Source organism: Saccoglossus kowalevskii, chromosome 5 (assembly GCF_978046115.1).
Source record: "Saccoglossus kowalevskii chromosome 5, keSacKowa6.1, whole genome shotgun sequence".
In the NCBI taxonomy this organism is placed as follows: domain Eukaryota; kingdom Metazoa; phylum Hemichordata; class Enteropneusta; family Harrimaniidae; genus Saccoglossus; species Saccoglossus kowalevskii.
This window is the reverse complement of record NC_140645.1, coordinates 36,350,349-36,364,673: the sequence shown is the minus strand read 5'-3', so window position 1 is coordinate 36,364,673 and position 14,325 is coordinate 36,350,349. Positions and strand designations below refer to the sequence as shown.

At 34.7% G+C, this 14,325-nt stretch overlaps 1 protein-coding gene across 1 annotated transcript in view; it reads left to right on the top strand.

Annotated features, from left to right (window-relative positions):
* LOC102800672 (uncharacterized) overlaps window positions 1-14,108 on the top strand; it is a 28,539-nt gene extending 14,431 nt beyond the window's left edge. Inside the window, exons 6-16 of the mRNA XM_085498978.1 lie at window positions 1,948-1,998; window positions 4,763-4,825; window positions 5,070-5,105; window positions 6,278-6,432; window positions 6,866-6,998; window positions 7,900-8,015; window positions 8,292-8,460; window positions 9,260-9,451; window positions 10,199-10,689; window positions 12,009-14,056; window positions 14,098-14,108. Coding sequence (XP_085355104.1) covers window positions 1,948-1,998; window positions 4,763-4,825; window positions 5,070-5,105; window positions 6,278-6,432; window positions 6,866-6,998; window positions 7,900-8,015; window positions 8,292-8,460; window positions 9,260-9,451; window positions 10,199-10,689; window positions 12,009-14,056; window positions 14,098-14,108 — 3,465 coding nt within the window. The remainder of the gene's footprint in view (window positions 1-1,947; window positions 1,999-4,762; window positions 4,826-5,069; window positions 5,106-6,277; window positions 6,433-6,865; window positions 6,999-7,899; window positions 8,016-8,291; window positions 8,461-9,259; window positions 9,452-10,198; window positions 10,690-12,008; window positions 14,057-14,097) is intronic.
* Window positions 14,109-14,325: the final 217 nt, after the last annotated feature.

Below are 14,325 nucleotides of genomic sequence, written 5' to 3'. Positions count from 1 at the left end.
GTTTAGGGTAAGTGATACTGAAAGTGCTGAGGGTAAGTCATGTGATACTGAGTGTTTAGGGTAAGTGATACTGAGAGTGCTGAGGGTAAGTCGTGATACTGAGTGTTTAGGGTAAGTGATACTGAAAGTGCTGAGGGTAAGTCATGTGATACTGAGGGTAAGTCATGTGATACTGAGTGTTTAGGGTAAGTGATACTGAAAGTGCTGAGGGTAAGTCATGTGATACTGAGTGTTTAGGGTAAGTGATACTGAAAGTGCTGAGGGTAAGTCATGTGATACTGAGTGTTTAGGGTAAGTGATACTGAAAGTGCTGAGGGTAAGTCGTGATACTGAGTGTTTAGGGTAAGTGATACTGAAAGTGCTGAGGGTAAGTCGTGTGATACTGAGTGTTTAGGGTAAGTGATACTGAAAGTGCTGAGGGTAAGTCGTGATACTGAGTGTTTAGGGTAAGTGATACTGAAAGTGCTGAGGGTAAGTCGTGTGATACTGAGTGTTTAGGGTAAGTGATACTGAAAGTGCCGAGGGTAAGTCGTGATACTGAGTGTTTAGGGTAAGTGATACTGAAAGTGCAGAGGGTAAGTCATGTGATACTGAGTGTTTAGGGTAAGTGATACTGAAAGTGCTGAGGGTAAGTCGTGATACTGAGTGTTTAGGGTAAGTGATACTGAAAGTGCTGAGGGTAAGTCGTGATACTGAGTGTTTAGGGTAAGTGATACTGAAAGTGCTGAGGGTAAGTTGTGATACTGAGTGTTTAGGGTAAGTGATACTGAAAGTGCTGAGGGTAAGTCATGTGATACAGTGTTTAGGGTAAGTGATACTGAAAGTGCTGAGGGTAAGTCATGTGATACTGAGTGTTTAGGGTAAGTGATACTGAAAGTGCTGAGGGTAAGTCGTGATACTGAGTGTTTAGGGTAAGTGATACTGAAAGTGCTGAGGTTAAGTCATGTGATACTGAGTGTTTAGGGTAAGTGATACTGAAAGTGCTGAGGGTAAGTCATGTGATACCGAGTGTTTAGGGTAAGTGATACTGAAAGTGCTGAGGGTAAGTCGTGATACTGAGTGTTTAGGGTAAGTGATACTGAAAGTGCTGAGGTTAAGTCATGTGATACTGAGTGTTTAGGGTAAGTGATACTGAAAGTGCTGAGGGTAAGTCGTGTGATACTGAGTGTTTTGGGTAAGTGATACTGAAAGTGCTGAGGGTAAGTCGTGTGATACTGAGTGTTTAGGGTAAGTGATACTGAAAGTGCTGAGGGTAAGTCGTGATACTGAGATGAGATCAGATTATACCATGGTTAATGAAAGAATAAAAAAGGGGGCCAATTAGAAATTTTGAGGAACAGTAATTTTTGGAGGAATGATCAAGATACTACAAGGAACAAATAAATATAAATTGAGCAATAATTCTTATAATAAATATTTTTATAATTCTCATGCTTTCACTTACTGATTTTGCAACCTAGTCTTGGATTAGTAAGTCAATATTCACAGTCTGTTCAGTCACCATAATGTCAAAAAAAGTATGTTATTATTGTTATACAACTTACAGGTTGAGGGCACTCTGTATATGTTGTTCTACTCATGGATTGAGGGCTCCCTGTATCTGTTATTTAACTTGAGCTATTTTTTAATTCTATGGTGTATCATTCTTTATTTTCTTGATTCGAAGTAGAGGAGTTTCACCTGTTCATGCGACAGACATCCATAGTGTTTCATTGTTTTCAAACAAGCTTCTAGCCATGAGCTTTTGTGTTTTTAGCATGCAATGTTACCTTGCTTAAAATTTAATTCCCCCACATGTGCAGGGGACAGCCCCTTCACTTTAAAAGAAAATACATTTCTCTGTGACATCGGCTGCATGGATGAGGTTACTTTCTCAGCTATCAGTCAGTGAGCTCTGCATTTTAACGTATTGTACTTCGAACATAATTTGTTGGTTTTCATACTCAGAAAAGAAAAAAAAATGAAAGACGTGAAGAACCAGATTTCACCGAAGAAGAGGTTAGTAATTGAAAATGCCATTTGATATGTAACACTTGCTTTATCCTTTTAACAACTAACTTTCTTTTTGTAGTAGTAGTTATCACAACTAATCTTTATTGCTATCAACTGATAGGAACATTGTATTTCTAAGGATGCAATAAAGTTATTATTATTATTATTATTATTAAGCTTGTCACAAGGTTCCAAAATACATGTGTAATTTCAGATCATAGTAATGTAATTATTATAAAATTAATTCCATGAAGCATGCAAATTTGCAATGATAAATATAACCTGGGCAGAATAATCCCAGCAACGAATTGTGTTGAGTATGTGGGACGTCGATTCCCCACTCAAGGTGAAATGCACGTACGTCTGCTAATTTTAAGTGGAGTAATAAAGACGCCACCAATGTCAACGAACCAACTAATTGCTTACTGAAGAGGATCTACATGCTAATTGCCCGTTATGCTAATTCATGCATGGTATTTAATGAATGGAAAATCTATTGTCAACGTCTTTGCTGCCACGCAGTTGCTGAGTGTGCACATCATTTGTGCGTCGGAAGGCCCGGCTCATTTATCCTTTGTCAAGAAATCGCCATGGATGCAGTTTTCTAGTGGATGTACTAAGTTTAATGTACTTTTTAGCGACATATTGTGGAAAGTCAACAATAATTTGGGGAATATTGTATCCAAGGAAGTTAGAGTATTTATTACTCAATTGTATAAGTATAGAAAAGAAAGTTTGAATTTAATGTGATTTTTCTTCTTTCCTTTTTCAAATATGTATGATTTGGTTGTTTTCTTCTTTGTTTAAAATATTATTATTATTATTATGGTTTTGCGAGCTGAGTAAATTTCCTCGGAACAATAATCTAAACCACCTTGCCAAGAAGCCTTTGGTTCGTCGAGTGTAACAGGTTCAATGCTCCGTTGCCAGCTGGAATAGGGCATGTCCATCTCCACTTCGACAGCGTGCCCAGCAGGTCTACGCTTCCACATGAACTGTACTGCCGACATGGTATGCATAATTATTTAAGAATTATTTTAGAGTCGTAGTGTGTTATTTTGTTCAATGCTTTGTTGGGTTTCATACTTTTGCCAACTCTGGTATGAACGGTTCACTTAGTTGAAACACCAAATAGTTTTGTTAAATTTTACATATTTTTCTTACTTTTGACTCCACATACTCCAGTCACTTGTCACTTGTGACTGGAGCTTGAAGCCGTGTGTATATATCAGTTGTTCCGTATATGCCCGCTTTGTATTATTCCCCCCTTTATTTATAGTTGTGTTATTAAATATTGAGTTGAAAGTTTATACATCTTTGTGTTGTCATTGCAAGCGTGTGTGTCCAATTCGTGTACATTTCCAAACCTGGTCACCCCAATAATGGGTAAAGAAACCACAACACAAGGCAAGGTCTTTTGGTCCACATTTGGCTACCATTATTAATTAACTGAAAACAAGCCTTGTGACAAAGCTGAACTTAGATACTATGTGATACAACCTAGATACTATGCGATACAGCCTAGATACTATATGATACAACCTAGATACTATGTGATACAAACTAGATACTATGTGATATGACATAGATACCATGTGATACAACCTAGATACTATGATACAACCTAGATACTATGTGATATGACATAGATACCATTTGATACAATCTAGATACTATGTGATATGACATGGATACCATGTGATGCAACCTAGATACTGTGTGATACAAACTAGATACTATGTGATACAAACTAGATACTATGTGATACAACCTAGATACCATGTGATACAACCTAGATACTATGTGATATGACATAGATACCATGTGATACAATCTAGATACTATGTGATATGACATAGATACCATATGATACAACCTAGATACTCTGTGATACAACCTAGATACTATGTGATACAAACTAGATACTATATGATACAAACTAGATACTATATGATACAACATATATACCATGTGATACAACCTAGATACTATATGATACAACCTAGATACTATGTGATACAACCTGGATATTATGTGATACAACCTAGATACTATATGATACAACATAGATACCATGTGATACAACCTAGATATTATGTGATACAACCTAGATATTATGTGATACAAACTAGATACTATATGATACAACATAGATACCATGTGATACAACCTAGATACCATGTGATATGGCATAGATACCATGTGGCACAACCTAGATATTATGTGGCACAACCTAGATATTATGTGGCACAACCTAGATACTATGTGATACAAACTAGATACCGTGTGATACAACATGGATACCATGTGGCACAACCTAGATATTATGTGGTGCAACCTAATTATTATGTGGCACAACCTAGATACTATGTGGCACAACCTAGATACTATGTGATACAAACTAGATACCATGTGATATGACATAGATACCATGTGATACAACCTAGATACTATGTGATATGACATAGATACCATGTGATACAACCTAGATACTATGTGATACAAACTAGATATGATACAACCTAGATATTATGTGATACTATATGATACATAGATACCATGTGATACAACCTAAATACTATGTGATATGGCATAGATACCATGTGGCACAACCTATATATTATGTGGCACAACCTAGATATTATGTGGCACAACCTAGATACTGTGTGATACAATCTTGATACTATGTTGTAAAATCTAGATACTATGTGATGCAACCAAGATACTATATGATACAACCTAGAATGCAATTATATTCATTGTTTTGTAGCTGCTTAAGTTACATGGTCACAGTGTTGGTGATGATAAGAAAAACACCAAGTCAAGGAAACGTGTAAGTAATTACCATGTTTCTCTCATTGTCTCTCTTAAATGCATATGAACAGTTTAGATACACTTCAGTCTGGAATAGTCATACATGTAACAATGAAACAATATAATTTGTTTAAAAGTAGTAGTATCCGTAGATCCATACAACTACTGTGTCTATGGTTTCATACATTCATTTTAATCATTCCCAGTTTGAAAAGAATTAATTACATAGTCATCTGTGTACATGCCATTTAATTTTCTTTCAGAAATCCAAGAAAAAACAACCAGTTCCAGTAACCAAGGTAATTTATATATATATATATATTAAAATATATATTTGTTAATAATATTGTGTGATATACACCTCAGATACAGAGTGCAGCAACTGGATATTCTTTATGTATCCAGACTACAGTTGGATACACTCTCAGTACTTTCATACTTTATAGTTCACCTACCAGTAAAAATGTTGTTTTCATGCAACAAATATCAAATATCATTAATTGTATCTCATATTGTTAAAAATCACCTGACAATATTTATGTTAATGTAACAAAGCATTGTCGTCTTTCATCTTCTTATTGTCCACATAACAATGTATTGTTGTCTTTCATCTTGTTATTGTTCATGTAACAATGTATTGTTGTCTTTCATATTGTTATTGTCGACATAACAATGTATTGTTGTCTTTCATATTGTTATTGTTCGCATAACAATGTATTGTTGTCTTTCATATTGTTATTGTTCGCATAGCAATGTATTGTTGTCTTTCATCTTGTTATTGTTCATGTAACAATGTATTGTAGTCTTTCGTATTGTTATTGTCCACATAACAATGTATTGTTGTCTTTCATCTTGTTATTGTTCGCATAGCAATGTATTGTTGTCTTTCATCTTGTTATTGTTCAAGTAACAATGTATTGTTGTCTCTCATATTGTGATTGTTCGCATAGCAATGTATTGTTGTCTTTCATATTGTTATTGTTCATGTAACAATGCATTGTTGTCTTTCATCTTGTTATTGTCCACATAACAATGTATTGTCTTTCATCTTGTTATTGTTCATGTAACAATGTATTGTTGTCTTTCATATTGTTATTGTTCACATAGCAATGTATTGTTGTCTTTCATATTGTTATTGTTTGCATAGCAATGTATTGTTGTCTTTCATATTGTTATTGTTCATATAGCAATGTATTGTTGTCTTTCATATTGTTATTGTTCACATAGCAATGTATTGTTGTCTTTCATATTGTTATTGCTCACATAGCAATGTATTGTTGTCTTTCATATTGTTATTGCTCACATAGCAATGTATTGTATTCTTTTATATTGTTATTGTTTATGTAACAATCAATGTATTGTTGTCTTTCATATTGTTATTGTTTATGTAACAATCAATGTATTGTTGTCTTTCATACGTCTTCACATTGTTATAGTTCAAGATTTGATCAAATTAGTTTGTTTTTTTCAGCCAAAATCACTTAGTAAAAAGCAACTGTTGAAAGAACAAAGAAGACGTGAAAAAGAAATTAATGAGATTAGCAAGGAGTTGAACACTAGAGATGGTTCAGAACTTGAACCAAAGGAAAACTGCAGGATGCGCATTGATAAGCTTGTATTCAGAAGGTACAGTATAAATATATTAGCTATAGTGACTATAGGAAGACCTATACCACTGGCCGAGATTCATTCACTATCGAATGCAACCTGTACAAACATGGCTGCCACCAGGGTTTGACTCCACACAAAGAAGTTCGCTGATTCTGTTGTAAACCTTTTGAATTTTGGCATTCCCATGATGTATCCTTGGAAGGAAAAGAAGTATAATAATAAGGTTATTACAAGAATACCCCAAAGTATGAACATATGCAGCGTATCGACCTTCACTGCACGTCAGTCGATACTCTAGCTGTACTGTTTTTGTGCATACTTTGAGGTATTCTCCTAATAACCTCATAATATATTACAATTCATTTGATTTCAAATTGAGATTACCACATAGGTCCCATAGCCTTGATGCAGATTATCGTACAACACTTTTTATTGCAACTTTATGTAGTTTGGGACGTACCGATGAAGATGAAATTAAAAGACAAAAGCAGGAAAAAGAAAGAGAAGAAGAACGTTTAAACAAGTTGTTACTGGAAAATGAAAAACGACAAGGAAAAAAACGCAAGAAATCAAAAGAAAAAGTAAGTATATGAAAAGTTTTTACTGAACTGATTGGTTTGAGATGACTGCTTTGAACTGATCGGTTTGAATTAATTGGGCTGATCTGATTGATTTGGACTAACAGGTTTTAATTGACCAGTTTGAACTGACTGGTTTTAATTGACCAGTTTGAACTAACTGGTTTTAATTGACCAGTTTGAGCAGCCACTTTAGTGCAGTCATTCGTAGCAACGTTGACAACAATATCAGTTCTACAGCTCCAAACGATGAGATATCAAGGAATGCAAACTACACGACACTGTCCGTAACGCGACTTCCATACCCGCCTGTGCAAAGAAAGGACCAAGATCAGCAATCCACGCTTCTTAGCCAAACGCAGGTCTTTGAATAATGTTCACAGCGCAGAACCACAGCAGGCTGTCTTGCATCTTTCAGTCCCACATGCCGAATTGGACAGGCATTATCTTGAGACATACGTTGGCTGCCCGGTCGACACTGCACCGGAGCTGAACTGAACTGAACTGAACTGAACTGAACTGAACTGGTCGGGAGCTGGATGACAACTGAGTAACTCGTGTTCACGTTCTTCTTACACAAGCACGAACAAAAGAATATTAATTAGCAATGACAATACATGCTGTCTAATCTAATCCGCAGCTGGCTAACTAGGCATTATCAAAATACATTTATTTTACAGCAAAAATAGAATATCATAACAATATGACTGCTATTTAAAGAATCAGTTATACGCTAAAAACTATAATCAGAGAGGCATTAACTTAGATAAGCAACCATCACTTTGTTCTTTGTTTAAAAACAAACGTATGAATCAAAGCAATGCAATGTAGTCTTGGGAAACAATATTATGTCCGATCCAGTTCTTGCCCTTTTCAGATTATAACATTATTTTTTATTTTCCAGAAAAAACTACCACTATTTGATGATGAAGAGCCAGATACAGTACCTGTTAATTCTTTGTTTAAGCCAATCATTGACCAGGATGAGCAGCCAATCATTAAACATGATAAGCAGACAAGGTTAGTAAGTCAATCATTAAACATGATGAGCAGACAAGCAGCCCTGAAGGTGTTCTTGAAATGTCAATGCTCACCATTTATTTCATGCAGTTTATGCATCAGCTACATATATTGAAACATCTGTTGCCTAGCTACAAATCCCCATATTTTACCATGTTGTTGCCTAGCTACAAACCCCCATATATTACCATGTTTGTTGCCTAGCTACAAACCCCTAAATTTTACCATGTTGTTGTCAAACTACAAACCCACATATATAACATTGTTGTTGCCTAGCTACCAATCCACATATATTACCAGTGATGAATTGAGAAGAAAAGCAAATAAATCTGCTGAAGAATTAAAAGAGTCAAGAGAAACAGATCTTGAGAAGTTTCTATCCAAGGTGAAGTCAGTGAAATCAAAAAAGCACCAGAAACCTGAGAGAGAAACCCAGAAGAATAAGGTATGTTTTGTTGTATTAATACTCCTGTTTAATCAGACAATGCTGCTATACTGGACTTCCCATATTTTTTCAACAAATATAAGGTCTCTGGAAAATACTAAGTATGATCAGAATGACCGACTCAGTTACGATTGAGTTCGGGAACAATTCAGTCCACTTGCAGTGACAAACCCGTTTAGTAATCAAAACTACAGGCACATATTTGAATATATAAACAAGAAATAAGTGATTCCAACTCTCAACTTTGCAAATACTTTCTACCACTGAAAGCATCGTTACGCTATTGATTCACTGTTGATTGAAATAGTGTTTAATTTGTGCATAAATGCCATCACCTGGCTAATTAGTACATTATTAAATGTACATATTGAAAGTAAGTTCAGTTGCATGGAGCATATTAATTTCAGGTGTATGATTTCAGCACTGAGTGTATTGATGTGGTATATTACCAAATCTATGTTCCCATTGCGATGACCAGAATGTCGCATTGTAATCAGTTTGCTGCCACCATTGAACATGTTAAGTTGGTTGCATTTTAGTTGTCACACATACTGAAATGTCACACTAGAGATCAACAAGCACTTCTGTAATCATTAATAATATTCACCAACATATATTATATAACTATGACATAAATGCCTCTGAAATAACATAATTAAAGACTCTGTGACACCTACGCTCAATTGTTAACTCAACATATCACCTGCATGACATTACACAGGTAGACATGTAAAATCCAAATTATTTTAAATTAAAACTTGATTAATTATTATATGACAATATTTAACTTCGTTTTCAGAAGGGAAAAGTTACAGAAAGTGGGAGAGATGCAGCTCTACTACAAAAACATCTGTTTCAATTTGAAGAATTAATGAAAGTTCAACCAAAAAGACACACAGAGAAGCAAATCAAAGAGATGAAAGAAAAGAAAACACTAAATGAGATGAAGAAGTATGATGATGACTTGATGAGAATGAGACATCTGGGGCAGGTGAGAGAAATTAAAAAAGGTCTTTATAACACATTTTGGTCCCAAATGCAAAATAGTTATTTCAACATGACGTTAGACTATCTGAGAGATTTCTAGATGCCATTGGGGCAGGGTAAGTTTGTTGCTCTCAGGGATAACTGAGTAAAACACATTCTGACTTGTTTAGTTTGAGGTTAAATATATTTTGCCCAATAGTCTATTTTTAGCTTTTCTATATATATATATATATCTCAATTCAATAAAAGTTAGTGCATAGATGCATGTGTGATATGCACAGACACGATTAGTTTTGGATGAAATTCATGCATACTAATTACCTAATTTGCATAATATTTAGAAAACTTCACCTTTTGCATTGATATCTGAAGCAACTATATCATTACATATATTTGCTGTGGAAATACATAAATCTGCATAATAAAAGCATTGGATAAGAGATGTGACTAATATATCTGATGATAATTTTATGTTATTAATATGTATAACTATATCCCATGCATTGTTGCTGTATTGAAGGCATCAAATAAGGAGCATGACTAACCTTTCAGATGACCATATATGGTCATGTTACCTTGCCAGCATCTCATATTAACAGAAATCAACTGTATACATGCATGTGAAACAAACCATGTGTACCCATGTAACTCTATCTCAGACATTCATGGACTTCACACCTAAGTAGTAGATCAGACTTGTTTCCAAGATCATCAACTGCTAGCCTTTTTATTTCGTTTATTTTATTTGTAGGTATTTAATGAAGACCTAAGAAATGCTAAAATAAAGGAATTACAGGAGAAAGAAAGGGAGAGAAATCAAAAAGAATGGAATGATATCATACAATTATCAAAACGAGCAAAAAAAGAAACTACATGCTGTGATAATATCGAAAGTATTTGGGACATCCCATCACATATGAAAACACAAGAGTCAAACAAGTCCCAGAAAATGAATCAAGCGCAAAAAACATCCACAAGAAAAAAGAAAGCCAAATCTTCGAGAAAACAATCTGTTATGAATGGACCATCTTTTTTCACTTCATCATGTGATAATACAAAAATTACACCTCCTTGTATATCTAAACCTTATGCAGAGATTGCTAAGCCACCAAAGTACAATGCATGGAATCAAAGGCAAATGATACGTAAACTGCAACCAAGTACAGCAGCTGAAGAACAACACATGTTACAGAAAGCTTTAGAACTGAGTAGACAAGACAATTTTTCTGCCAGTCACATCGAGTAAGTATCATAAGTGGAAATTATTACCACCATTCATGTGAATCACCTTCAGTATTTATCTCGATATACACCTGTTCAACACCATTGATTATATCATAATTCTGTTCATTACCATTAATATGTGTCACATAAAGTCTTTATAGTGATATTTATTTATCTATGTTCGTCATCATGTTTAATTTATTGACCTTTAATTCTAAAATGGGGATTCATAATTTTACCTATTTGTATATATCTTGGTCATTCCTGGAAAGTTCATTTTTTCATGATCTGAATCTCAATAGACAAATTTCAGAGCCAAATATTCATCAAATAAATCAAATTTGTCATTCCAGAACAAGCTCTCTGTCATGTATAGACTGAATTTGTTCAAACATGGTACATACATGCACGTCACTTTCTTTTGCAGAAATATTTCAAAAATTGCGACTGGTGGCCCTTTTTATTTTTAATGGATACTTTTCTGGGGCAATATCACAGTCATGTCTGGACTGATCATCTTCAAACTTCAAACATATATTCATTTCATGATACTATTTAAAAATTGTTGGCATTAAAATGTCCAATATTTGGCCATTTAATGCTAAAAATTCATCAAAATCAAACATTTGTGTCATTCCAGAACCAGTTCTTCATATATATATATGATTGGTGTATGGTTTGATTATATTCAAACTTGGTATATCGAGTGTTTATATTGGACCTTCAGATTAGATTCAAAATGGCTGACCATTTCATTTCATTGTATACATATATCTAACATGCTTTGATCAAACTTTACACATGCATTATATATAATATTGCGAAATTATGAAATTATTTTACGAATCAATTTAAGATGACCATTATGGTGTTAATTTTAAAGCAAAAAAATATTGAAATCAAGCGATTCTGGAACCAGATCTTAGACATGCATTGACAATTTTTTTTACGTTTGGTTACACATGTTGAACATAATAATAATATTTAAATCAGATACAAAATGGCCAACTAATTTCAATGAATACTGTTCCAGAGACATGTATCTTTATATATGTACACACACGTACATATGTACTATTACACTCATATCATGAATTCAATCCATTTGTGGATTGCATATTTGCTGAGTAATGTTCAAAGCATTATTTCAATGGATTTGTTGGTCAAATTATAGCAGAATGTTCACATTCTCTGATTCAGGTTTGTCTATTTCGGAAGCAAAACTAATGTACTTTAGTTTAAATTAATTATGCATTTCAAAAAAAGAAATTTTAACAAACTTTACATAATATCTTCTGGTCAGTGTATAACATTACATGCATTATGTTTTAATTCAGGGATGATAACCTACTTCAAGAAGCCTTAGCTGAAAGTCGCAAGTCTATCTCAAGGAGTGTTAGATGTAACGAACCTTGCAGGTCAAACATTGATCCGATATCTGTCTATGATAACAGTGATGTAAATAAACTATATGGACAAAGTGCAAACGGAATGTTGGATGACAGGAATAATAGCAATATAAATATTGATGATCTGATTTATTGGGATATAGAAAATGAGGAGATAAGCTCTAGGTCTGAAACATTGGTCTTGGATTGCTGTGACAATGCAGAGACATATAACAAACAACGTAATATGGATTTAACATCTGAGCAGCAGATATTGGGTGGTGCAATATCCTCCAAGTGTAGTAGTGATGTACCAGTATCAACACATACCACTTTGGCATCTTCACTTAGCGCTCAAGAGGTGGAAAAACCACTAATAAGTAATATCAACCCTACAAGAAGGCATATACAAGCTGAAGAAGAAACAATGTGCGATGAATCGGTGAAGAAGTTTGTTTCATGTTTCAATAAACTTGATCTGTCATCCAGGAAGTGTAACAGCGAACAGAACAATGACTTAATATCTGGCAGAAATGCCGGTAGTATTAATAATATTCCCATTAAATCAAGTGGTAATGGTAAAATATTTGGCAATAACGACCTATTGAGAAATATTGCCATGACTACGAATGACAGTGAAAAGATGAATGAAACTAAACAAACAAAGATATATGATGATAAAGTTGATAGAGTAAATACAGCTTGTATTTCTTCTGATTTGAGACGCCTTCAACATTTTGGTCTGAAAAATACTATTAATGGAGAAACACTCTACAATGAAACATCTACTTTGGCAGACACCAATGATAGATCTATTGGTATGGCAGTCACAACTAATTCATCATCAAATAATATTGGGAAAAACACTGATGTTTTTGCCTCGCCTGAAATTGAAAATGGTGCAGGATTCTCTGTTAATACTCAGAATGCATTAGTTTCCTCTTCAACAAGAAGAGCTGACCTGAATTTCACAACCGAAAAATCAGATAGTAAAACTTCTAGCAATAACAATTTGATTGGTCTTGCAACAAATGGAATTAATGATTCTATTCGCCAATTTGGAGATGAGTTGCACTTTCCAGTTACTAATGAGTGGGCAAACTCGCATCTACCAAACTGGTGGAATTTGCCAATGTTTCCCCCAATTACTGGAACGGTGCCATTGATTCCATACACGCCTTTCAACTATCCACCAAACCCAACAGTCTTTAGCGACATAGTAGAAACACGTGCTACTGAAGCTGAAAGTAATGGAGTACAGAAGAAGAATGTCAGTGATATCGGTTTTACTGAAGTTCCAAAATCGCATTATGATGAGTCTGGGCAACAAAGGCTGCAAAATAAATCTACACACTCCCTGACAATTGACAAACCTGTGCTTCAGCCTATAAAACAGCCAACTTGCAGCATTTCAATTGACGAATCAGTTTCACCGATGGTAGTTTTGAAAGCGCAACACAATAATCCAGCCATAGATACTGGAAAACATCTAGAAGACAAGTCAAACCAGACAACTTACTCTGTAACAGACCTGCCAACATCCGACACCAGTCCCATAGAAGAAATCAAGTCAGAGGTTGCTACTAAAAATCCTGTTTTTGCATATTCCTTGAAACAAAAGTTGAAAACTGTGCCTGATAAACAGCTTAATAAAGATTTGGGTTCTAATGTGGTTTACAGGCGACTGCCAAAACTTTATAAAGATGCCTGTCACCAAGAACAAATAAATCGTGCTAAGGACATAAAGTCTATAGATGTAACATCTTCAAACAGTCCAAGCAAATCTAGCAATAGTTGTAATGATAATAGAATGAAATATGAATGTCCCAAGAGTGAAGAGACAACATTACATCATCAAATATTCAAAGATAAAAGATTTGAATATGAGAACTTGCACATGCGGGGTGGAGACGGTGATGCTACAGAACAAACTCCACCCAAAATATTTGAGAATTTGAAAAATAGTAGAATAGGATACGAGGAGAGACTTGCCAATGGTCGAGATACCAATGTGCAAAATTCTTTTAATGAATTGAAGAGCAGCAGTGAGGTTTTAGTAGAACATCAGAAGAAGCACAATCCTGGGAGCGATGATGACGACGATGACGACGACTTGTATCATGCACATTATGCCCACAGACCAGTAATAACTAGGACGTATACCAGAAGAGGAAGGGTAAGTATCATTGGCGTGCAATTATTGTATATGACTTTTCCAGACAAGGTCCCACTGTATATGTGTGCGCATAAGTGTGTACATATGTGT